Below are 23,969 nucleotides of genomic sequence, written 5' to 3'. Positions count from 1 at the left end.
AAGTTTAAAAAGTAGTTAGTTTGCTCAGCTCTTGCTTAAGCCCCAAAGCAAGGCCAGAAGCCTTGGAGGGCATTGGCAAGGCCAGCTGAAGATTAGCAAAATCCTCTTTAGGAAGAGTTTTACTTCCACTTATTTTCTCCTGCTGAGGAGGACTGTAACCCTTTGCATTATCAAGCTGACCTTCAGAAGGGCTATGTTCTCTACAGAGAGAGAGAAATTTGGGCATTTGAAACTCTTACATGAAAGTTTTCATACTTTGACCAACATACTAGGAGCTAGTAAGACAGGTTTAGAGGTGAGTACTGTTCACAGACAGAGAACAAGAACACAAACAATTCTACACCCTGCTGCAAACACCCCAAAATCTTCTTTTAAGCCCCCAAAACACTTCTGTCTTCCTCTTACTGTGGTTAAAGAACCAGCAGCTCCTCCTGCTGCTGGGGGCCCTTGTCCACAGCATGCACCCACACCTCCTGCCCTGGCACTCCTGTAATCCAAGCTCAGCCAGGCATTAGCACAAGGTCAGCTGGTAGGGCATGAAGCTGGACACCTACCCCATTCCAAGGCTGTGGGTGCCATGGCCCCACATCAGAAGAGCTGGCCAAGCCTGAGCTTCCCAGTGCTCAGGGGTGCCACCATACTGAGCCCCATGTGCCCCTGAGTATCCCAGTGCCCCCGACTAGGCCATCACCTGATGCTGAAGCTTACCACCAGCCTGCACACATGCAGCCCCCCAAAGCCACCCCAGCACTGCTGGTTGGCCAGATAGGCTCCTGGGAAGACCCTAACTACTATGCACTACTCCAGCCAGCAGCCAGTGATGTGGGGATGCACAGGACACCTCATGGGAGCTGGCAGCTGCAGCACCAGCTCATGTCCATTCCGTGAGTCCACATGCTGGCTCATCCCACTTGGGATGAGGCCAGGAGCAGGCTGGGATCCATGTTTACCCTGGGCTGGGAAGTGCTGGCCTTGGGAGACAGGTATGCAGGAGCAGGGCAGTAGTCACACTATTTCATGATGAGTGAAGCAGCTTTATTAGTAGCAGGTGAACACAGAGTTAAAATCTGTCCTGTAGACTAAAACCAACTCAGACCCCATGGGTCTGGGCTCAGCTGGGCACAGTGCTGCACTGCCAGAGACCTAGGACCCCTAGCGCACCTTCTTGCCCACCACGGCAAGGGATGCCTCCTATGGTGCAGCCTCCCCGTGGCCAGCACCTCGGGCTGCCTGGGGTTTCCTTGTCTTGCCTTTAGCCCCCTTCTCCTTGGGGACAGCTTCCCAAACCTCCCCAGGCACTTCCCCTTAGTCTTGCCCATTGGGACCTTTTGGGTCCCCTTTGCCCCAGCACCCTCAGGGCGGTCACCATCGTTCCCTCCCTTGTCCTTGGCAGCCAGAGCTGTGCGGGGCGCTGACCGCCCTTTGGCAGGGGCCCGAGGGGCCTTTGCTCCATCACTGCTGGGCTTCGCTGTTGCCGGTGCCGGCTGGGCCTGGAGAGGAGAGAGCACATCAGGCTGCTGCCATGCTGTGAGTCAGCAGCCTGAGCACAGCGCTGGCACCCCCAGCTTTCCCAAAGGGCCATACTCACATCTGCAGGCTTTGTCCTTGGCTTCTGCTTCACGACTTTTGGCTTCTCCTCAGCAGTACCTGTGGAGAGGGGGGCAGCAAATCAACACAGGCAGGGGCCTCTCAGCAGGGTCAGGGTGCTCATGACACCACCAGCCCATTACCTTGTCCTCCTTCGCTCTCCAGTGCCGCAGGGGCCCGGGTGGCCTTGGCAGCTCCTCTGCGTCCTGGCTTCGGGGCCTGTCCTCCTGTGGGATCTGTCTGGCCTGGCGGCTGCTTCTGCCGCAGCTTTTCAGGTGCCAGCTGTGTGCAAGGTATGGGAGTGGGGCTGGGCAGCACCTCAGCACCAACCCCGCAGCATGGGGTCCAGCAGCCCCCCCCCCTCACCTTGAAGCGGCCAGTGGCCCCCAGGGCAGAGGAGTTGTGGGGCCGCACCAGGTCCCCACGGCTCAGCCCCTTGGTCAACGCCTGCTTCAGCAAGTACTTGAGGCGCACTGGGTCCACAGCGGGGTACTTGGCCAGGATGAAGCGTTTGATGGTGACGACGGAGGCACCCTTCTTCCCGTCCTGGGCCTGCAGTGCCTCAATAACCATGTGCAGCGTCGGGGGGTGCCGCCGGCCCCGAACAACCTGACTGGACAACCGGGCAGCACCGCCAGCTTCATCTGTGAGGGAAGCAAGAGGGCCATCATGAGACTAAAGTGCTCACAGCCCCAAAGCCTGCAAGTCCCCTGAAAGCAAACAGGCATCACCATGCTCATCTCCACAGGCTCGCAGTGACCAGAGCCAACAGTGCCCAAGCCCTGCAGCACCCCGCAGATCCCTTACCTGTCTGAGGCTCCATGACAGCACACAGCAACCCAAAGCCTCAAGCCCAACAGCCCCAGCTCTGCTTACAGCACCACTGACCCTGATCACAGGTTTACCTCACTTCCAGCTAATTTATCTGATTAGCACCATAACTGCAAGGTCTGGTTGGCAGCTGCTAACCGCTCTGGTTGCCACCCAGGGGGAGCAGGTGGCTGTGAAGCCAAGTACTCATGCCCAAATCTTTGTGAGGGGCTGGCAGGAGAAGGGCTGTGTCTCAGCAGATGTTTTAGAGAGGGACGAGAGACAGGGGGCTCACAGGGTGAAGGCTGTGACCATGCAGTGCAAAGGAACCCACCCCGCTGCTGGGTGCTGGGATGGCCGCGTACTGGCAGCACACGCCATGGGCTGGATGGGGAGCCTGGCATGTCTGCTGGGGCCCTTTGTGCAGGACAGTCCCGCAGGGAAGCAGGGGCTGCACTGCACGGGGAGCCCAGTAATGGGAGGGAGAAATGAACCCACAAACGAGAGGAGGAAAATGAAGAGCTATTTTGTCAGCTGGCTAAAGCAGGAGGAGCAACTCTCCTGCAGTAGCCCCACGTGTGTGCTCATGAGTGGGATGCCACACGTGCCCATGTTCACCACATCCTGCTGTGTTCAGGGGAGAGAGCACCCAGTCCTATGCAGGGGCAGCCTTAATGTGTCCCCTCCACCTCCCCTTCATGCCAGCTCCTGGCACAGCAACTGCACTGCACTGCACTGCACTGGGGATAGCATCGTCCCATGGGCAAGGGACGAGCTGAGCCTTTGACCATCCAGGTCCCCAAGGCTCCCAGGGCACTTCTGTGTCATGGCTGTGTTTAAATTAATTCATCCTATGATTCCTGTGATTTTCCCCGCTGTTTCAGTGGGGTGGGACATTTGTGCTACTTTCTGTTCTGCATGTGCTCATGGGGTGAGCGTGTCTAATTCACTAAAACAGCTCTTTGGTGCAGGAATAGCATGAATGTCTTCACCCCGGAGACTGCTGTGTTTCTCCAGAGCATGCTGTGTCAGTCCCTTGCTCCTTAAAAAAAAGTCATGAGCTTTTTGTGTGCATCATCTGTGAAAGTCCCTGGGGAGCTGCAAACTTGTGGAAGGACTGGGATCATGTGTCAGCAGCGCTGGTTCATGGCCTGATGCAGCAGATGTGCTACTGCACCAATGAACATGCAAAATTCAGCCCAGACAGACCTCCTTCATCGAGGTCTGCACCGACCTGCTGAGCCTGGGGCTGGGTTCTGGCAGAGGACCGAGGCGCCAGCAGGAGCCTGGCCTGGAGCAGGGTTCTGGAAAAGGCCTGTGCCCAAGTCCCATGTGCCTGGCTCTGCCCAGACCAGCACGGCTGGCCCTTTCCCTGATCCATTTCCAGTCAATTTCTGAATTCGCCAGGAAGGAGGCCATGGGGGTGCTGGAAGGCCACAGGGTCCTGCACCGCAGCAGGGCTGCATTCACTTCCTACAACCATCTTCTCCTCCCAGAGCCGACCATCACCTCTCTGGCAGCTCCGTGATGCCCCCAGCACCCACCTGGCTGGCAGAGGGGCCCTAGGCCTTGCTGACCCCAGCGACAACAGCTGTAGGGCTGGGCGCGATGTGGGGCGACAGCCCGTGGGCTGGAGGCTGGTCCTGCGCAGGAGAGCCGCAGTGCCAAGCACCACACGGCTCCTGTGGAGCACTGCCTTGTCAGGCAGCAAACAAACACCAAACCCTTCCTCCTCTTCCCTCCAAAACCAGCTCCCAGGTTTGAAATACATGAATCAGGCATCAGCCTAAACACTGAATTATTCATAAACTGCTAATCTTCAGATTTCACTGAATATGCAGAAGTATCGATAAAAAAAAATAATGAGAGAATTGTACTTGCAAATTGCTCTTTATTAAAGGTTTAACTTGCATGGGTTCTCTATGTTCCCTATTAGACCTTGCAAAGCTGCATAGGATTAGAAATCAGAGAGGATAATAATGTACAAAAATAGTTTCAAATGTTGATAACACTGAACAGCGAGAAAAACATCTTATTTGTATAACTGAGCTAAAAATAAAATGAAGAACACTGCTACAATTGCAATATGCCATCTTGTAGTGCTTAAAACATATGTTGGCGTCTCTGAGCCATATGCTCCCATGTCTTGCCTGCTACAGTGCGGAGGGAAGCTTAGCAATGCACCGATCAATCCTCAAAAGCACAAGCACTGGCCAAAACCTCCTACTTGGGCTGATGCCAAGCTGGGTTGCAGCTGAGGCAGGGAGGTGCGGGAGGACCGCGGCTCGGGGCATGGCCCCAGGCTGCAGGAGGGCCTGCGGGTGTCTGACAAGGGAAGGCCACGCGAGGGGAAGGGGAAGCAGCTTCCTGCTGGGGGAGGCATCAAGAGGGGCTGCTACTGAGGCGCGAACACCGAGTGCACATCGCGATGCTGGGCGCCCGTGGAAATGAGCACCAAGCTCTCCACGAGCACACCCAACCGCAGCTGTGCGATGCCGCGCCACGCCGCCTGCTTGCAGGTGGGGTCTGCACCATCACCTCTGCAGCACGGAGGAGCCCATGCACACCAAAACACCCCCATCTCCCCAGAGGCGTCGCAGCGCCTCCCGGATCTTCTGAAATGCGGTGGTGGGGCAGGGCTGGGCCTGGAGCACCCAGCAGTGGCCCCAGCACGGCGCAGCAGGGCCCAGCTGCCGCCTATGTCTGCCGGGCTCTGTCCCAGCGGCAGAGCCGAGGGGGGCTCAGCCCCAGCCCCACTGAGGCCCTTGTGCGGCCGCGGTGAGGGAGGTAGCAGTGGCTCTGTCGTGGCCCGGGGTTCACACCCTGTGGTGCAGGGCATGCGTGCGCATGAAGGGGATGTCAGACCGAGTGGCCTGCACGGTGCAGACGGGTGTGAGCTCTCAGCAAATCAACAGAAAAGCACGGATTTACAACAGCGGAGGAGCTAAGCCTTTGCATTTTAATTACAAAACATGTGTACACATTCACAGCCTTGTTCCCAGGGTTCCTATTGTCAGGAGAGAGAAGCCCGCCCTGCAGGGCCGTGGTGAAGCGGGGGCAGGCGATGGCAGTGGTGGGACTAGGTTCGTGCCGGCAGGGCGGTGACGCACACCCTGAGGGCCGGCCGCTCTGGCAGGACCTATGCGGGGGAGACCTGGCTGGTGGAGACGGAGGAGGTCTCTGTCTTGCCAGCAGACGTGTCCTCGTCACCCAGCGGATTCTTGCCGCAGCAGAGGGTTGTGATCATGCAGTTACGGAACTGGAAGAGAAGGGAGACATCGGGTGAGGGCAGGTGGCCGCTGGGGGTTGCCTCTGTGCTGGATCCCTCTGTGCCGCCTGGGGCAGAGCCAGGGGGATGGCAAGAGCGAGCCCCAGCAGCACCGCAGGCTCTGCCCAGGCCCTGGTGCCCAGGCTCTGTCCAGAGGTGGGGCCGTCACAGCGGGAGCATCTCCCAGAGACACAGGCTCCTGGGGGCTGTTGCAGGGGGCTGTGTGGAAACCTCTGGCATGGCAGCGCCGGATGCACCGTGCAGGGTGAAGTCTCCTTCCTGCTGCCCGGGGCTGGCGCAGTGCAGCCCCAGCTCTTCCACTGGGACAACATGTGCCTCGTTCGGATGGATGGGTTTGCATTTACAAGATCTATGCTGTGCGAAGGGATGAGTTGCACTGTCACCACCCTCCTTCACACAGGCACAAGGTTACCTGGAAGCAAAGCCCTCGCAGCTCACTGGTGCGCTGGAGGTCTGGTAGTTCTCCCCAAGCTGCTATGAAGCCAAACACCACAAAGGAAATCGCCTGGCATGCGGCAGTTACCTGTTTGTTCATTACGATGTAAATCACAGGGTTATAGATGGCAGAGCTCTTGGCAAAGAATGCCGGGATGGTCATGAAGATGGGCCCGAAGTCTGACCCCTGGTTGGTGAAGATGTAGAAAGCGACGCTGGCGTAGGGGACCCAGCAGATGAGGAAGGCAATGACCATGATGATGACCATGCGGGTCACTTCCTTCTCTGCCTTCTGGGTGGTGGCAGACTCCTGCTGCTGGGCGGCAGCCTGCGGGCAGAAGGAACAGGGAGGTGATGGATGTGGGGGAGGGTTCAGCCTGCGAGGGGTGTGGGGTCAGGGTTTGGGGTAGTTGGGCTGCATGCCCGGAGCTTGCGGTGCTCCCCTGCGGGGGGGACCGACCCGGTCCTTCCTGCCACCTGTCCGGAGCCTGGCGCGGCCCCTTGCAGCACCCTCACCAGCAGGCACCCACCTCCTTCACGGTGCAAACCAGGTTCCCGTAGCAGAAGAATATGACCGTCAGCGGGATCATGAAGTGAACCACGAACATGTAGATGACGAACGATTCGTTGTTGATCTCTGGCTTCAGCGTGTAGTAGTCGATCCCGCACGAGCACTGCATGCCCTCAGGGATGTACCTGTGAGGTGACACAGGGGGTCGGTGCCCTGCACAGACGCCCATGGCCAGCCGGGGCCCCGCGCCAGGCGGCACCCTGCCTACCGTGACCAGCCGAAGAGCGGGGGAGCCGCACACGCCAGGGCCATGATCCAGGAGAAGGCAACCCCCATGATGGCGTGGTTCTCCCCGAAGCGGAAGTTGCTCATGGGCTTGCAGACCACTACGTACCGCTCGACAGCCAGCACGACCAGTGACCAGAGCGCAATTTCACCTGAAGCAGGGAGAGAGGGATGGAGATACAGGGCCTTTGAGGGCCAGGAGAAAAGCTACTGAGGGCAGCACAGGGCCTCCTCCGACCTTTCATGTTCCCAGGGAAGACCCCTAAGAGCAGGTAAATCCCCACCCGGGTTCAGAAACAGCAATGAACAAGGGCTAAGTGCTGACACAGTGGGAAGGCATCAGAAGGCACCTCCACAATGCGGTGCTGGCCCCTGCAGTAACCGCCGTGCCCTGCGTGTTGGCGTCCATCACTGAACCCCACTCTCTGCCCGGACTGCCCCCACACCCGCGGGTCTGCAGCCCCGCTCGGGATGCCCATCATGCCGGGGTCCTACTCCTACCCGCAGCTTCCCAGCAACTTGTGCCATGAGGCCCGAACCAGCAAAACAGTTGCCTCGCTTGTGGCTGAGGGCTGAGCTGAACAGAGGAGGGCGTTTTTAGACACACAGTTTCTGATTAACATCTGTTTCTGTCAAAGCCGGGCTGGCAGGGGAGCAGAGACAGCTTGGCCAGCCTGCGCCACCGAGCGCCGCGTCAGAGAGAGCACCAGGCTCAGCCCCGCCAAGCGGGAAGAACAAACTGCCGGATCTCCAGCCAGAGAGCAAGCCAAAAAGATGTGCAAATCCAGCAAAATCTGCTATTGGTTACTTTTCATTGCTACGTTGTTGTTCTCAGGATACTGAGCAGGTGGCTACCAAAATAAGGTTTAAAAAAAAAAAAGTGTAATTTGTCACTTTCTTCACCTCCCACCTCCCAGCACTGCAACTGCCTCAGCCCACACCAGCGGCAGACCGAGTACCTTCCAGATACCACATGTTTTTCCAAGAGCATCTGGGCATCCTCCCACCCTTTCCTAAAATCTGGAGCAATTTCTGGCAGAAGATTCTTGAATATTTGGAAAACTCACCACCCAGTGTAGCAAAGAAGCCTTCGATGTAGCACCCTGTTACTCCAAAGACAAAGTACCCATTCATCGAAGTGTACATGGTGGTCGTGAAGCCTCCAAAGACCATGAAGAGGTCGGCGACCGCCAGGTTCAGGAGGATGTAGTTTAGAGGTGTCCGGAGCTTCTTGTGCTGGATGGTGACATACAGCGTGAGGAAGTTGACGGGGAAGCCGAGCAGGATCAGCATGAACATGTAGGCAGCCAGCGCCGAGAACTTCCAGGGCTCAGCCAGGTAGTACTGGGGGTACTCGAAGGGGCTCCGCACCACCCCGGTCTTGTTGGACATGGGCACGTAGAAGTCTTGGCCTTCTGTCCCGTTCATGGTTGCGGTTGGTGAGGTGCCTTTTGCTCTTACTCAGGTTTTTTTTGTGTGCGTGGGGGAATTGCCTGTGAAGCTGGGCTCCCGCCACCTCTCAGCCTTTGCCGTTACCCCGGGGAGAAGTGGCTATGCTCACCTCCGCGGGGCACCCCTTATAAAGTGCCCCCTGGGGTAAGCTCCAGGCATTGGTGTCAGCACGATTACGGCTTAGAGAATTATTAATCATAATCATCCAGGACTAATTGGCTTTCTTGGGAAGGTATTAAGGTGACACCTGTTTCTGGCCTGCACTGTCATTGTTGCAGACCGTGGTTCATGGTCATTATATATAAAGAGGTAGCTCTGCAGCACACTGCTCGATGGGGGGCCCAAACCAGGAGGCAGCTCCACCTGCACAGCCTCGATACTCGGCATGGCTGCGCCGCTCCCCAAGGAGCAAGCGCTCGGGGCAGCCCCGTGCCTTAGGTGGTCACTGCACCCCGTGGCCCGGAGCGGGGTGCCCACAGCTCGTGCTGCCATCGCCCAGGGGAGGCACTCGCCCCACCGAGCACGCAGTCCACCCCCCAGGGGCACTCAAGGGCTGAGCTGCCCACCAGTTGGACATGCCTCAGTTTCCCCACAGAGGGTTGGAAACGGGATACGTCGCTACCGGGTCAGAGGGAAAGACAAAGCACGCAGGATCCTGCTCATGGCTGTGCTTGCCCAAAGCTCCCAGGCTGAGCATTCAGCTCTTGCCAACAAACCGAACTCTTCTCTGCTCCCTGTGAGCAGGAGTGAATTCTGGGACTGAAAACCCCACAACTGTGAGTTTGGGGGCTGTAGAGGGTGCTGGGCTGGGCAGGTTTGGTGTGGTCCACTAGAGACAGAGGCCTGTTCTTACAAGAGGAAAGCTGTGACACCAGCTAGCCCCCGCTGCAGAGCCGTCGCCATCACTGCTGCCGTTCCCAGGAGGAGGCTGGTGACAGAGTACTCTCAGGCAGCATGACCATCAACCCTTCTCCCATGTGCTCTCAGCCATCTGCTTTTTCTGCTGCAAGACTTGACTGGGAAGGTCTGAAGAACACAGTTAAACACTGATCCTGCTGGTGAGTTTCCAGTTGTATCACTTCCTCCGTCCCTTACCTGACATGTGTTTTGCATCACGCCAATTACATTGGTAGCACCAACAAAATAACCTAGCCCATCTGTCTTGGACAGGTATCATTCTGCATTGGTGCTGACAAAGGTCATGGACAAGGTACAGAAGGAAATTTCTGAGCTGAAGCCAACATTCGACCTCATATTCTGGGTGACAGACATCTTCAGTCTCCCTGAAACTTTGCAGAAGTGTTGGATTCCATGTAGGTGGGCATTAGAGCTGCAGGGGAAGCTGTTGTTGGAGCCCCCCCATGTCCTAATGTCTACCTCCGCACTTGATGCACTCAGTTGTGCTTGAAATGTTCTTTTGGCCAGTCAGCACCTGAGTTAGACATTATCTGGTTTACATTTTTCAGAGACAATAGGACAGCATGTACACAAGTGAACACAACGAAGCCAACCACAGATCTCCCTTCTGTACAGGGTGATTCCTTCCAGTTCGTGCCACCACGATTAATCTTTCAAACTCCAAAGCTATTTTCCCCACTTCTTTTTTTTTTTCCTTTCTTTCTTTCTTTGCACCCACTGTTTATCCCTGTTCTCATGTACATATTACTCTCAGCACTAATAGCACTCCAGTTGGCACGCAAATTCCAGCCGGTGTCCCCGCAGAGGTTAGAGCAGACTGCTTGGCCCCTTGGTAGGGGACAGGGCTCTAGGGGACCTGAGCACCCCCACAGCAATTGCTTTCTAGGCTGCAGCCAGGGGCTTGGGCTTAACTTCCCCTGCAACCAGCAGCTGAGGAGGGGGCAACTGAGTGCCTCATGCAGCACGGAGGAGGATGTGCCAGAGCAGCTGGAGCTTGCGGGTGGGAGATGAGCAGAGGCTCACGTCCTCTTGGCCTTAATAAACTTGCTTCAGTCCTGGCCTAGTTTTCACCAGTGTTCCCTGTGGGCTAGTTTAGTACATGCAAAACCGTTCAAAGGGAAAAAGCAGAAAACTCTGTGTTCTCTTCAAATAAAAGGCCAAGCAGGGAAACCTTCCCTCTAAGTGGGGAACATCTTACAGAAGCACTGATGGACCTGAAGTGCTGGTACCACTGACAAAGACAGACCTGTCTGTCATCAAAGGCAGGTCACGATCACCCCGGACAGCCACAGAAGTCTTCCTTCACGTCAGTGTGCAAATACCAGCTCCTCGCACATCCTCTGCTCGTACTATGTCCCTCTCAATTAACTTTTCACGTGTTGTCAAGGCCAAAGCAGTGCCACTAACTGCAAGTGCAGCTGTTCACACTTGTACCTGGGTGTACAAGAAGGATTAAAGGTTTATCTTCCCCATATACAAATATGCCACATTAAGCTCTGATGCAATAAGCTGCTGCTGAGGTTAGCAGCTGCTGCTCGGGGCTTAGGGCCTGACCTGCGTCACCACTGGAGTAAGGGCAGCGGGAAACACAAGCAGTGACAGGGTAGAAGCTCAGGGCAAGTTGAAGAAAAGAGTTGGTGAACCACTCACGATTGGTTCAAACAAAAGCTGTGTGGTGGGACTTGCACATCCAGGGACTTCTTATCATGGAGTCACCAGAGAGCTTCAATGGCACAAGGCAGGCTGGAGCTAGAACATCTTAACAACTGACGAGATGTGCAGAGTCCAGCTTTGCCTGGAAAAGCCCAATACTCTTCTCAAACTTAGACTGTGTTGACAGAGAAGTTGTTTAAAAACACACAAAAAAAGCTTCCTTGTTTGATCTATTTTGCCTCTGTGTCATTGTAAACCCTGTCTATTTATTTTTATAATTTTTCATTCCTCCTAGCTCTACAAAGCCAGCTCAGTTCTGGGAGAACAAACTGAATTCCATTTTGGCTCACGTATCAAACAGCATTGTTTATCAATGTCACTTGCAAAGTCTTTATTGCAAACAGTGATATACGAGTCAGAAAGCAGACAAGTGCTAATTAGAACAGAATGTTTTTAAAGTGGTAAATTAAGCAAATTTGGTCAGGAACCACTGAGGGACTTGGAAACCCTGTAGTGCTATTTCATAGAATGGCAGAATGGTTTGGGTTGGAAGGGACCTTAAAGGCCACCCAGCGCCACCCCCTGCCACGGGCAGGGCCCCCTCCCACCAGCCCAGGCTGCCCCCAGCCCCACCCAGCCCGGCCTCGGGCACTGCCAGGGACGGGGCACCCACAGCTCCTGGGGGCAGCCTGCGCCAGGGCCTCACCGGCCTCAGAGTAAAGAATTTCTTCCTTATATCTAACCTAAATCTCCCTCTCTTAGTTTAGAGCCATTCCCCCTTGTCCTGTCACCACTCCCCCTGACAAAAAGTCCCTCCCCAGCTTTCCTGCAGCCCCTTCGGGCACTGGCAGGCCGCTCTAAGGCCTCCCGGAGCCTTCTCTTCTGCAGGCTGAGCACCCCCAGCTCCCTCAGCCTGCCCTCACAGCAGAGCTGCTCCAGCCTCTGAGCAGCCTCGGGGCCTCCTCTGGACCCGCTCCAGCAGGTCCCTGTCCTGGGGCTGGGGGCCCCAGAGCTGATCGCAGCGCTGCAGGTGGGGTCTCGCGAGAGTGGAAAGATTTCAAAGTGTCACTTTCCAGAGGAACGCAAGCAGACAGAGACATCGCTCACTGATTTCACGAGCAAAGTGCTGCTGTTCACACGGTAGCTGTTTTACCAGCACCCGCCACCCTCAGACTGTAGTTTAAGGCAGTAAATTAGAATATTATTTGCCACTCATAACAAAGGGAGCCTTGTGACATACAGGATGTCATAATAAAACTCATGCTAACAAGGGTACAACTTGAACTGGATTAAAATCAAGAGACCTATCACTTCCCAACTCCAATCCAGCCCAGCTGGTTCCCCACACAGATTCTCACGCTGTCAGAACTGCTCAGTACCCACCCTCCAGAGATTCAGTTATCAGTACTTGGTGTGCTGCATCTGGCTGGGATGGAGTTAACATTCTTCATAGCAGCCCACGTGGTGCCGTGTTTTGGATTTGCTAAAATGGTGTTGATAAAACAGCAGCCCTTTAGCTATTGCTGAGCACTGCTTGCACAGAGCTGAAGGGTAATTTTGTTCCCCACTCTGCCTCCAGCAATGGGCCAGAGATAGGCAAGCAGCTGGGAGGGGGCACATCCAGGACAGCTGACCCAAGCTGACCAAAGGGGCGTTCCATACAAGGTGACGTGGTGCTCAGAAACAAGAGGAGAAGAGGAAGACAAACACCATAACCACCAGTATGTAACCATTACTCATGCTGAGGCCCAGCTTTCCAGGAAGCAGCTGGACATCTGCCTGCCACAAGGAATTAAAGAATAAATTTCTTACTGCCTTTCTTGCTTACTAAACTATCTTTATCTTGACCGACAAGTTTTTCTCCTTTTGCTCTTCTAATTATCTCCCGTCCTGCCAGAGTGGGGTGGGAAGTGAGCATACAACTGCATGGGTGCTTAGTTGCTGTCTGGGAGGGACCTGCCACATTTGGTCAAGCAGCTGCGCCACTGAAGTCCCCTCACTCTCAGCACCTGGTTGGCTACACTAGAAAAAAACTGGAAGGCAGGTCCATCTCCTCTCACCTCTCCACTGTGCTTCCCATGGCTCTGGACCGGAACAATGCTCAGGAGCTACTGCTCAGAAATACTGCGTTAGCGCATCACCTCTGCCAGGGAGCACAGCACGACAGTCAACAGAGCTGTGCTAGCTCAGACAGGCAGGCGGGCCCACACCACGAAGGTACACTCACATCACAGCAGCCACAGGAGCTGACAGGATGCCAGTATTCCTGCGAGCTACCCCACGATCTTAATAACAAAGCAAGTTGCATCACCTACAATTTTCTTCTCAGCAGACGAGGAACTCTCCTACCCTTAGGTAAAGAGGAGGAACTGTGAGAAAACAGTGGCTGACTGTGAGCCCTCAGCTGCTTTGGCGTTCCTCCCTGTCAACCCAATGTATTTATAAGCACGCAAACACATTCAGCTTAGCCCATTAGGTCAGTGGCTTTTCTTTCATTAATGGTAAACATGCTAATGTTCCCAGAAACACACAGGCTGCAGTAGACAGATGAGGAACTTACATCTGGGTGTTTTTGCTAACATGAAATGGACACTTCCATACAGAACCTGTCATGTGGATTTTAACAAGCATAAATTCTACATAGGTTAAAAGGAAATTCTGAGACAAACAGTACTGAAAAATAGTCGCATTTATTTGAAGTTCTGACAATAACAGGTACATATTAAGGAACAAATTAAGTTCTAACACAAGTTGGAGTAAAAACAATTACTTCAAGTCTGAACTTGACCCTAGCAACCTTCCTGTAAAAATCCGTGGCACTTCAGCTGCTTGTTTGGGAAGTGTAGAGGACATTCTCATTTAAAAAAGTTAAATTTCTTCAACTCAGTTCCACTCACATACAAAACAGAACAAGATGACAACTAAGTTGTTAGGAAAACGATGAATCTAACAAGTACTTTGCCAAGTCAATAGGGAAGTCTCTCAGTTGAGGTATAAGATTGTTTTTCTTCATTGGTTTGACTCATCTATTCTCCTTCGGCAGAATGGACAACAGTTATGCTGGAGCACAAGAAGCTCATAGTCTTCTGTGTGGAACATCTATGAATTAGGAACAAATTGAGGGGCAAATTAGCCTGTGACTAGATCAAAGAAAATGCAAACTGAGCTCAATGGATTTTCTGACACATTCTGAAGCTACTATTACACAAGAATTGGCCCTCTTACTTTCAAGCGCTTGTCAGAGCTATAACCTACAACAGAGCAGCAAACATTTTGCAGAGCACTGCCAGTGTAGCTGAAGATGCACAAACCAATGAACGACTTTTAGGAAGGATGAAAATTAGAATTTGTGTAACCAAATGTGACTGAATTCCAGAATTTCAAAAAGCCATTCCTGAGAAGGGAAGAAGGAAAAGAGGGACTGAACCACAAGCTAACTTAGTTTACTGACTGATTTTCCCTGCTAGACTAGGCTGAATGTCAGAGAGGCAGACCAAAAAGGAATAAATACAAATCAGCATTTGTTGTTCAGTTGAGGTTTGCTCAACAGGTTCTGACTATTGCTGTCAGCGCAGCTTCTCAAAGTTTTCTTCCCAAACTCAGCTACCTCAAGGTTTTCAGAAGGCAGCTGTTCCTCTGTGCACCACATTGCTCATTTTTTCATTGCTTCTCTGTCTCTACACCATTCAGGAATTTACTGAATATATCTTAAAGTATGAAGTTATCAATGATTTGAATTGTTTCAGCTAATTTCTCAGTATTTTTTTAAACGTCTCTATGAAAACACTACCTGAAAACATGATGGACACATGGTAATGGAGGCATCTGGTAGCAGGGAACGGTAGTATTGCCATCGCAATGGCTTTGGCCAGCGTTTAATCAGAACATCCCTCCGACTCAGCGACTGAAGAACAGCACGATTCACAATCACTGGAACAAATTCTGAGCCTCCTTGCTGCAGGTGAGCAGGTTTAGAAAGAAATTGTTACCAACTGCAAAGTCCTTTGAGGATTAATACGATCTTGTAAAATGCAAAGTACAATTCAGCAGGAAAAGATAATATACAATGAGCCTGATCTCACCATCTCACTGGCAGTTTTATCAACACTTCCAGTGACAACAGCATCCAGCTACATCTCTATCTTCTTCTCAGTGAGTTTCTACTACAGATGTTAACACAACTCTTCGTAAATAATACCCATGCCCACAGGCACATATTAAAACCTCACAGTAATGATTATTTTATAGTAATATCCATAGAAGACAACCCCACAGCATGATGATAAAATCAAATTCCAGGAACATTTACTTTAAGATCTTTTTATATACCTTGTTTTTTTTTTTGTTTGTTTTTTACAATTTTCCCACCAGACAAACCTTTTTTTTCTTTTTTTTTTTTTTAAAAGAGAGGAGTTATTATCTGGTAAATCCCTTTCCCTCTCTAGTTCCATCTCTCTCTTTCAGCCCCCTGATCTGTATCTCTCTTGTGATAGTCTACATAACGCATTCACACTAGAAGAGCAGCATGAACTGTAAGTCAAGATTTTCTACTGATTTTTATTGGTAGCAAGAAAAGAAGCTATGGGAAGACGCTGGTAAGGCTCTTACCTCAAAGCTCAGTTTTGCTGTAAAGGGATCATCATCTTCAACAACATCTGCATTGTCATCAAGCCTCAAACTCTGTGCATCTAAAGACATTTCTTAAGGAAGAACCAGAGTTCCTGTAAAATTGGCTGTTCTCACTGTAGGTAGCACTCACAGAATAAGTATAAAACCATTCTAGCAGGACTGGTATCCTTGTTGCTCCAGAGGGTTAAGGCATTCTCAGGCTGCTACAGTGCCTAGGTTATTATAGAAAGTACTAGAGAAGGGGTTCCTCTGATTACAGTAACTAAGGAACTTTATAATTGCAGCAGCTGTAGACCAGCAAAACTGACTACAACCAAATATGACATCAGCTCTGCCTGATTTCTGGTCTGTCCGCATCTGACATTGCAAAAAGCAAGTGAAGCCAACTCTTTAAATTACATTTTAAGCAGTTTTATTCAGAGATTACGTTTTCTTTTGCATTACTGTGCACCTAGTATTATATGGCCCCCACAGCAACTGGGAGCTCTGGGTGCCAAAACATTACAAAAGAGATTCCAACAGGAATGATTATGAAGAAAGTCCATGCTGGTTTCCCTTGCTTAAGAAGAAAGCAGCCTCTAAAGCAAGCTGTTGTTGGAAATGAGTAACACACTTCAGATTCTCCCCACTCTTTACTGAAAGCAGTTACAACAGACTAGGTACAGCATGGCATTCCACTGTTAAAATGAAGTATTTCAGATAATTAGAAACAAGGTTTTGTGATGAAAAATCTTTATAAACGTAGTAGGTTTAATTAATATATCACTGCTTGTTATACTAACTTGAAAAGGAAACAACATAATCGTACTTGCATCAGTCATATGACAAAAAAATTAAACCTACAAAAAATCAAAATTGCTTATTTATTCCTAAGAAAGGGACTGCAAACAGTTTTTAATCAACAGGATACTGTCACTCATCATCTCTTGCCATTTATTCTCCCTCTTATTCAGTCTTGGAGCTTCAAGATCAATGAGAGCTACAGCTTCTTCATCCGTGATGCCATCTTCCAAATAGAACTCAACCAGATGCAGCACTTCTAAAGGGGTGTGAAAAACAAGGAGCATGACCTACAAGATCTCAGAAAATGCCTTCTAGAAAATACTTTGCCCTTTAAGAAGTGAACATCCTCTGGCTTCTCCCCACACGTTCTCGTGAAGGAAAAAACAAAACAAAACAAAAGCAACAAAACAAATGCCTCAACTTCTCAAAGGACAACATCTGTGTTCATTAAGCACTTTACACACTCAGTGTTTCAGAATAAAGCAATGCTTTGCTGCTGGTGTCTTGCAGTGAAATCCAACTACGCCTGGGACAAGAAGCAGCCACTTAGTCAAATCTAACAACACTGAAAGGGAAGATTTGCTTGTCCAAGCAACATTGCAAAGGGAACAAATCAAGTACTAATATATTCTGTTCAGTTTAACATTTATCTACATGAAAAGTACAACAAAGTATGATATTCCAACGCACCATAGGAGGACGCGGAGAAGACGAAAGGTTGTCTGCAATTAATGCAGACATTCCCCAAGTTATTTAGCAAAGGGTTGTTGGTAGAGCACCTATAACACAAGGGTACAAGCTCCTGCAAAGACACATACAGAGCACAGTAATCATAAACAGGCCAGCATATCTGGTACACTTTGGTTTCAATTAAACAGGGGTTCCTTAGGTTTACACCACTGATATTACATCAGCCCTAATCGGAAGAAATATTGCTGTGAAATCAGATCCTTAAACATCTGAAAACGCTTTTCTTTTTTAATAAAACAGCAAGTTTTCACATTAAAAAATTGCTGTCTTCACCATTGTAACAATAACATTTTCACCTTGCCTTTGCAGTAACAGAAGCAAAATTTTGTATCAAATACATAGTACTAAAAGAAGTCGAAGGGAAGTTTACTGAGATTTTTTTTTTTTTAAACTGAGAATTTTTTTTCTTCGCAGGTTTGGTCAAATTCAAGTTTTCCAATTAATTCATTTCTCTTCTCTTCAAGAGCACAGTTATTTTAGGCAGTTCTTAAGACTGTGTTTCTATTATTTCAGGTAGCCAGGTGCTTGTTCAGTGCACAATACAATTTATTTTTAGTTTGTACTCCATGAGAGGTGGCTTTATAGAGCACTGCAGAAATTCAGGCTTCAGTTAAAGAAGAAAAGGTGATAAAATAAGACTTAAGGAAGGAAGGTCATTCAAGGGATAGGGGGAGGAGGGAAGGAGTGCTAGGAGTTGGGACAAATGAAAGTGACCTCCAGCTGCAGAAAGTCATAAAGACCATGGTGTAATTGCATGTGGATCAGAGAGAAAAAGGCTTGAAGGAATTAATAGGCAGAGAAGAAGGTAGACACAAGACAGGAGAGGGAGGACAGAAGCTGCCTATCAAGAAAGAACTGATTTTAGTTTGTTCTCAGGAGCAAATGGAAGCCTGACCTGAAGAATAACAATAAAAGGACTGCTTCTAGTGGAAATATACCACAGACCTAGCAGAATGTATTTCAGACTTTTGTGTATAAAGCAACTCAGATTCTTGGATTAGGCTACTTATTAATGATTAAAAGGAAACAATACAACTTACTTCACTGTCATGAAATGGCTTGGATCGGATTGTCAGGCTGCCCAACTCAATTGATTTCTGGAACCTAGCTGGAATCTGCAGTCCCTGTAACTTGTCATAGGCATGACGAGCCAGTTTATACGCACCAAGAGCTTTACTCTGTTTTGCCAGGGCAAATAATGTATTACTATAATTAAATTAAGGAATAAAAATACATATGGCATTTAGGAAAAACTACAATGCTCTTTCCAGTCATAGAAACTGTGCAATGAGGCATATTCTACAACAGCAGTTCAAATAGGCCTTAACAAAATACATATACGTATATATATACATATATACACATAACTATATACTTAACTCCATTTAAATAAACAAATGTGAAAGGACTATCAAAAGTGGCTGGGGGTAATTTTTAGTGAGGTAAGGAACTGACCCTCATCCTGGTTTTGGCTAAGATAGAGTTAATTTTCCTCCCAGTAGCTGGTAGGCTGCTGTGTTTGGGATTTAGCATGAGAATAACGTTGATACCACACTGGTGTTTTAATTGTTGCAGAGCAGTGCTTACGCCAAGCCAAGGACTTTTCAACCTCTCTCTGTCCTGCTAGCGAGCAGGCTAGGGATGCAGCAGGAGCTGGGAGGGGACAGACCCAGGACAGCTGACCCAAACTGGCCAAAAGGGTATTCCGTACCATATGGGGTCATGCTGAACAATTAATATGGGGGGGCTGGCTGGGGTGGGGGGGGTGGCTGCTCGGGGATAGGCTGGGCATCGGTCAGTGGGTGGTGAGCAACTGCATTGTGCATCACTTGTTTGTACACATTATTATTAGTAGTACTGTTCTCATTATTATTATTTGCCTTTCTTTTCTGTCCTAATAAGCTGTCTTCATCTCAACCCACAGGCGTTCATTTCTTTCTGACTCTCTCCCCCATCCCAGAGAGGGAGGGTGAGCGAACGGCTGTGAGGTGCGTGGCTGCCGGCCCGGTCAAACCACAACTGCCCTACATTAATACTGCTTTGGTTAAATTTTCTGACTCCATTTTGAAGTTAATTTTGCAGTGAATGGATTTTCTCATCCAAATTTTACATATACAGAGAGACAGATAGCTATGAACACCAGCAGTGCACTGCCACCTACTAAATGTACATGATCTTACTGGAAAGAACTCAGCGCATGCTGTGGCAGTGACCAAGGGGTGTCTCTTTCATTAGCATGTAACAATAGCTGCTGTTTAGAAAGCTACCAATCATAATGGGCACAAGGAATGTTATGAAAGACTTTTTGAAAGATTATACGTTTATAAGTGAGGAAGTTACTAAAAGGAAAGCAAATATCCCATCCAGAGCCACAATGGAAGCAAAACCAAGAATATCACACTGTCCCTAAGGCAACCGCTGATCCTTTTTGTTATTTTTTTTACAGACAGGTACACTTCTACAGTGTTCACACAGGCCTTTTATGAAGTATTTCCAAAAGATGCAATATGCACTAACAAAGCTGTGCAAATGTTAGCTTGATAGACACTACACAGCTATAACGGCCTCATACGAAGCAAAAGCGCCTGTTTCTCCCCTCCCTCCACCACCTCCTGTCTCAGTTCAGTCTCCTTGCAGCAACACTGTCAAGATCCAGAGCCAACATCCTGTTTCGATGACTAGTATCCTAGAACTTGCTTCCCTGACAAAGGCGATGCATCAGACTGGGTGGGTGGCTGAGAATTACATGTTGGTTGATTTTTACAGCTCCCAAAGACTGGGGGGGAAGGTAGTGCAGTTAAACACAATGGTTTGAAGGTGCTGATTATTTCCTTAGGGACACAAGTCAATTTCCATTAACTGTAACCAACAGCTGAAACTGAACATACCCTAAAGTAGATCTCTGCATTGTGGATCAACTTCAATTATTCTTTTCATCCATTTCAGCTTCTAGATTCTGTGCTGTATTGGAAGGATACACTTTTGAGATCCCCAAAGGAGTCTCCTTTGTTAAGCTGTGAAGCAGAAACCTGGAAATATTGAAGAGTGTTTCGGGCAAGTGGAAACTGAAAGGCTCCTCCTGCAGTATTAAAAATAAACAGACATTTCTAAGCCGGCAAACCAACAATTTCTATCACTAAGCATCATAACACTAGGCATCTCAAGTACCGTGTCTCTTGCATACAGCTGCAAAAAGAAGAGGTGCTGACAGAATATACCAAGTAGGTTTTACATGCCTAACACCAATGTTCATGCCTGCTACACACAGAAAGACAAAAAGAGATCCATGTAGTTAAAACAATCTTTAACAGGCTATTTAAAAACAGGACATACCAGCCACAAATGGTGTAGAGTCTCCACCACTTAAGGTCTGAAGTAGTCTGACCAGCACAGAGCTCAGCTGCAGAGCGTCTTCTTTTGCGTAAGGGCATGGATCAAGGGTTCTCAAATGTTTTACAGAAGATATTTTCACCAACAGTGGTGGTAACATTACTGTAACTGCTGGAAGCAGCGGGAGATCCCCCCTCAAGACTGTATATCATTCTGGAGTAATTTATAAATATCATTACTGATACAAGTACCACACTGTGGGAATCTCTAAGCTAGGGTGCCTTCTGTTCAAAACTGTATTCCATGATTAAAGGAAGAGCCTACCATAGCCAGCGTAGGACTAGAGACCCAGTCACTGGAACCAAGTCAATACAGCTAGCAAAAAAAGGACCGGGGGTGGAAAGTCAACCGTTGTCATATCCTCTGCCCACACTGAGACACAGATCTGCTAAAATTGCACTGCAGTTTTTAGGAACTAAGACAACAGAAGTTCTTGTGCAGTACAACAGAAGGCAAAGAAATAAGTTGCTATACAGTATCGCTGATAAGTCATTAAATACCTCAAGTTATTTCTGGACTCCTAAAAGAAAAATGCTCATAAAGCATAAGTACACAACTTCTAAGGTAAATATCTTACCGTATATCTTTGAATATAGTGATAGACATGGTAAACTTCTGCCAAATGCTGGAAGTGATGAAACTTCTGTAACATTTCAGTCTTCTGTTGTTCATTCTCTGTGGGATGTAAAGGCATTAGTATATGTCTCCAAGATGAGTCTACGAGACTCAGTGGGAAGAAAACAATGTATTATGATACCAGTGCCAGCATTTCCAAAAGAAGTGCATACCAGTCCAGGTGTGTCCTATCTATTTGTGCAAAACACAGGTTAAACAGACTTGCTGTTTTTGTGAGCAAGTTTCTGCTTTAAAAAAGCATGGTAAAACACAACAGTTAAAGCAATAGTTTTAACATAGCTAGAGGCTATGGCAGAGTTAAAGGCAGAAAATAGTAGCTGTGCATCACTGGGAACTTCATTCATGACTTCAGAGTTTATAAATAAAATGAGTTTTGAAACATTTGTTTCATAGATATTAAATACACTAATAAAAATTTGGAACAATTTGCATTTCCATACAATACCTCAGGGGTAATATGTCAGCACTATCATGCAACAGCTGAACTAAAAAATGTACTTACAGCACCAAGCGTAAGACAGTATTATCAATCTTTGTATTCGTTACCAAGCTACATCTCTTAACTACTGGCTCCACTCCTCTCCCACTGAAGAAGAAGAGATGACAGCTAATAATCAGGTTTTTATTTGTTGTCAAAAATAGTTTGTAAAGTATCTCCCCCACCCACATTAAAGTACTAGGCAGATCTTATGCTCCAAGGCCACCTTTTAGTTACTAGTATTTTAACCTGCCAATCAGTTCTCTAGCTGAAGTGTGTTGAGGGAAGGTACGTGAGGATACAGGATCCCAGGAGACACTATTTTGATTCTAGCCAGATTTCAGAACGAGGCCTACACATGCCGATGTTGTTGTTTTGCTCATCTGTTTTAAATAAACACATGGGAAAAACAGGGGACTACAAAAATAGCACAAGCCAGAGCTACATACAGCACAAAAGAAGAAAAAACAACAGTGAAGTAGTTGCAGCAACGCTATCACAATTCACTAGCTGTTTACATGCACAAGAAGGTAACAAATACGACTTCCTTTCAGTTACTTACCTTGGGCTATATCTAAACATTGCATGGAAAGCATCCAGTAATAATAGGCTGCATCATTAAATCGGCTTTCAACCACAGCATTGTGTGTAAGCTGCTCCAGCACTCTTACAGCTTCACTCTGCCTGCCAGCCTTGTGGAATGCTATGAAGAAGGCCAAAACAAAGAGGATTTTACAGTGTGATTATATCAATTAACTGAAATTAATGTTTTTAAATTAAGAGCAGCCTATTCAGCCAATATCAAATCATCTACTCAGAGAGGATGAAAAGGATTATACACTCGTATTTTTCTCCTTGAAAGCAGCAACGCTAATGGAACATGAGATGGATCTGTAGGTATTTCATGGCTTTTGCACTGTCTCAGGGGCTCTTGAGCTGACAGACGTTGTACAGTGCAGGGTGTTCTGTTTTTTTCTTTAAATATAGAAAAGAGTAAAACCACAATGATCTTTAGATTTGTATACAAGCAATCTCTAAACACCACAAATCACACCTGCATTCAACACTACTATAAATTGAAGTTAGAGCTCTAGTTTGTAATGCTGAATATTAAAAAAAATAAAAAAAATATACCATTTACTGTATCATTCTAGCATTTATTAAAAGCATTTCTTTAACTGACCCTCAGAAGCCAGTATAAAGTTAGATCCTGAATTCTCACTTGATAAAAATTTATTTGGCAAACACTGTCTTCATATAGGGTAATAAAGGAAAAAAATAAGTAAAGATAGCACAATTGCCTCCTGACTTTAGCTCCGATATAACCAAATTCTCATATATACATACACAATGATCTCTAGCTCACCCAGTTTAGGGGAGTTTATATCAGCCAAGAAACTTCAGCATAGTCCTCTGCGGAACTAACTGGGAACAATGTACCTATATGTGCAGAGCTCTATGTGCAAACTACTAAGCTGCCCTAAAAGCAGATGCTCAAAGGTTTACTGCTGAGACATATACACTAGTTTTGTACAGACAGCTCACGTCTGGCATGTTCACTAGCTTGGCCCTTATATGCAAATGCAGTTACACTCTTAGATCCGAGCTGGCTCTGGAAATAGCAGATGCAACAGTCACATGGAGCTGCACCTGAGAAAAGGAAGTATACTAAAAACATGCTGGCTCCACATGGAGCTTGCTTCAAATCTCTTCTTATCCCTGGAACAATTTACGAATAAAATTTTGAAGCCTGTCCACATGATGGAAGGTTGACAGTTCTCTTTAAAGGTAATTTTATAAGCCTAACAAAAATCTATGAAAATTCTTAAAGAAACATGAAGATTTTACTTGTACAAACCCAACATTATCTAAACATAAGGAAAAACAGGTCTTTTCACTCTGGTCTGCAACGTACTTGCTTGCTACACTTTGAATCTTATTGTGATGAAAATATTAATAAGAACAGTTCAGATTATATGCCAAATACCTGTTGCCACATGTCAATCTCAGCTATGCAATGAGATGGAAAAATCTGGAACTATATTTGGATGCCATCACTTCTGATAGATCCGTCACATTTTCTAATTAAATAGAGACCCCCAGCTACTTTTCTTTAAGACTGGTCTGAAAACATGGTTTCTATTTGTTTTTGAATCTCACTGATAAGAAACCCTCGAGGGCAAAGACTGCATATTCTGTGCTGGAAAAGTACAGAGGACATTTTGAGTGTCCAGTGGTCTGTCAGCAAGTCTTACCTTTTTGGGCTTCTTCAAATCTATCGTTCTCTGCTAGCCACTGAGCATAAGGGACATAGACATCATCTTTGAATTCAGGATGCTTTTCACTCAAAGCAAATGCCTGAG

The 23,969-nt window shown here is 48.2% G+C and overlaps 3 protein-coding genes across 8 annotated transcripts in view; all 3 read right to left on the bottom strand.

Moving 5' to 3' along the window:
- Window positions 1-1,013: 1,013 nt before the first annotated feature.
- Window positions 1,014-4,359, bottom strand: LOC121075276 (histone H1.8). The gene is given in 6 exon segments (XM_040568325.1): window positions 1,014-1,298; window positions 1,301-1,490; window positions 1,589-1,647; window positions 1,731-1,869; window positions 1,954-2,231; window positions 2,395-4,359. Coding segments are annotated over 6 exon segments (789 nt in total). The 5' UTR covers window positions 2,411-4,359; the 3' UTR covers window positions 1,014-1,191.
- Window positions 4,360-5,462: 1,103 nt separating this feature from the next.
- Window positions 5,463-8,389, bottom strand: RHO (rhodopsin). Its single transcript, XM_040568323.1, has 5 exons — window positions 7,985-8,389; window positions 6,901-7,069; window positions 6,652-6,817; window positions 6,210-6,449; window positions 5,463-5,656 (listed from the first exon to the last, which is right to left on the bottom strand). Exons 1-5 carry the CDS (start codon window positions 8,343-8,345, stop codon window positions 5,537-5,539), a joined length of 1,056 nt encoding a protein of 351 aa, XP_040424257.1. The 5' UTR covers window positions 8,346-8,389; the 3' UTR covers window positions 5,463-5,536.
- Window positions 8,390-13,614: 5,225 nt separating this feature from the next.
- Window positions 13,615-23,969, bottom strand: part of IFT122 (intraflagellar transport 122) — a 32,623-nt gene continuing 22,268 nt past the window's right edge. For 4 of the 6 annotated variants that reach the window (XM_040568314.1, XM_040568313.1, XM_040568310.1 and 1 more), the window contains 10 exons: window positions 23,862-23,964; window positions 22,169-22,309; window positions 21,070-21,167; window positions 20,081-20,181; window positions 18,143-18,308; window positions 17,043-17,154; window positions 16,480-16,608; window positions 15,549-15,628; window positions 14,731-14,895; window positions 13,615-14,039 (listed from right to left, as the gene is read on the bottom strand). In XM_040568314.1, the coding sequence (XP_040424248.1) occupies window positions 13,950-14,039; window positions 14,731-14,895; window positions 15,549-15,628; window positions 16,480-16,608; window positions 17,043-17,154; window positions 18,143-18,308; window positions 20,081-20,181; window positions 21,070-21,167; window positions 22,169-22,309; window positions 23,862-23,964 (1,185 nt within the window). In that variant the 3' untranslated portion in view covers window positions 13,615-13,949. Of the gene's footprint in view, window positions 14,040-14,730; window positions 14,896-15,548; window positions 15,629-16,479; window positions 16,609-17,042; window positions 17,155-18,142; window positions 18,309-20,080; window positions 20,182-21,069; window positions 21,168-22,168; window positions 22,310-23,861; window positions 23,965-23,969 lie in introns of those variants that run through there. The other 2 variants (XR_005822843.1, XR_005822844.1) reach the window with 1 other exon arrangement.

The sequence above is a fragment of the Cygnus olor genome, chromosome 10 (genome assembly GCF_009769625.2).
Source record: "Cygnus olor isolate bCygOlo1 chromosome 10, bCygOlo1.pri.v2, whole genome shotgun sequence".
In the NCBI taxonomy this organism is placed as follows: Eukaryota; Metazoa; Chordata; class Aves; order Anseriformes; family Anatidae; genus Cygnus; species Cygnus olor.
The sequence above is the reverse complement of the archived record's forward strand: the minus strand, read 5'-3'. Positions and strand labels throughout refer to the sequence as shown.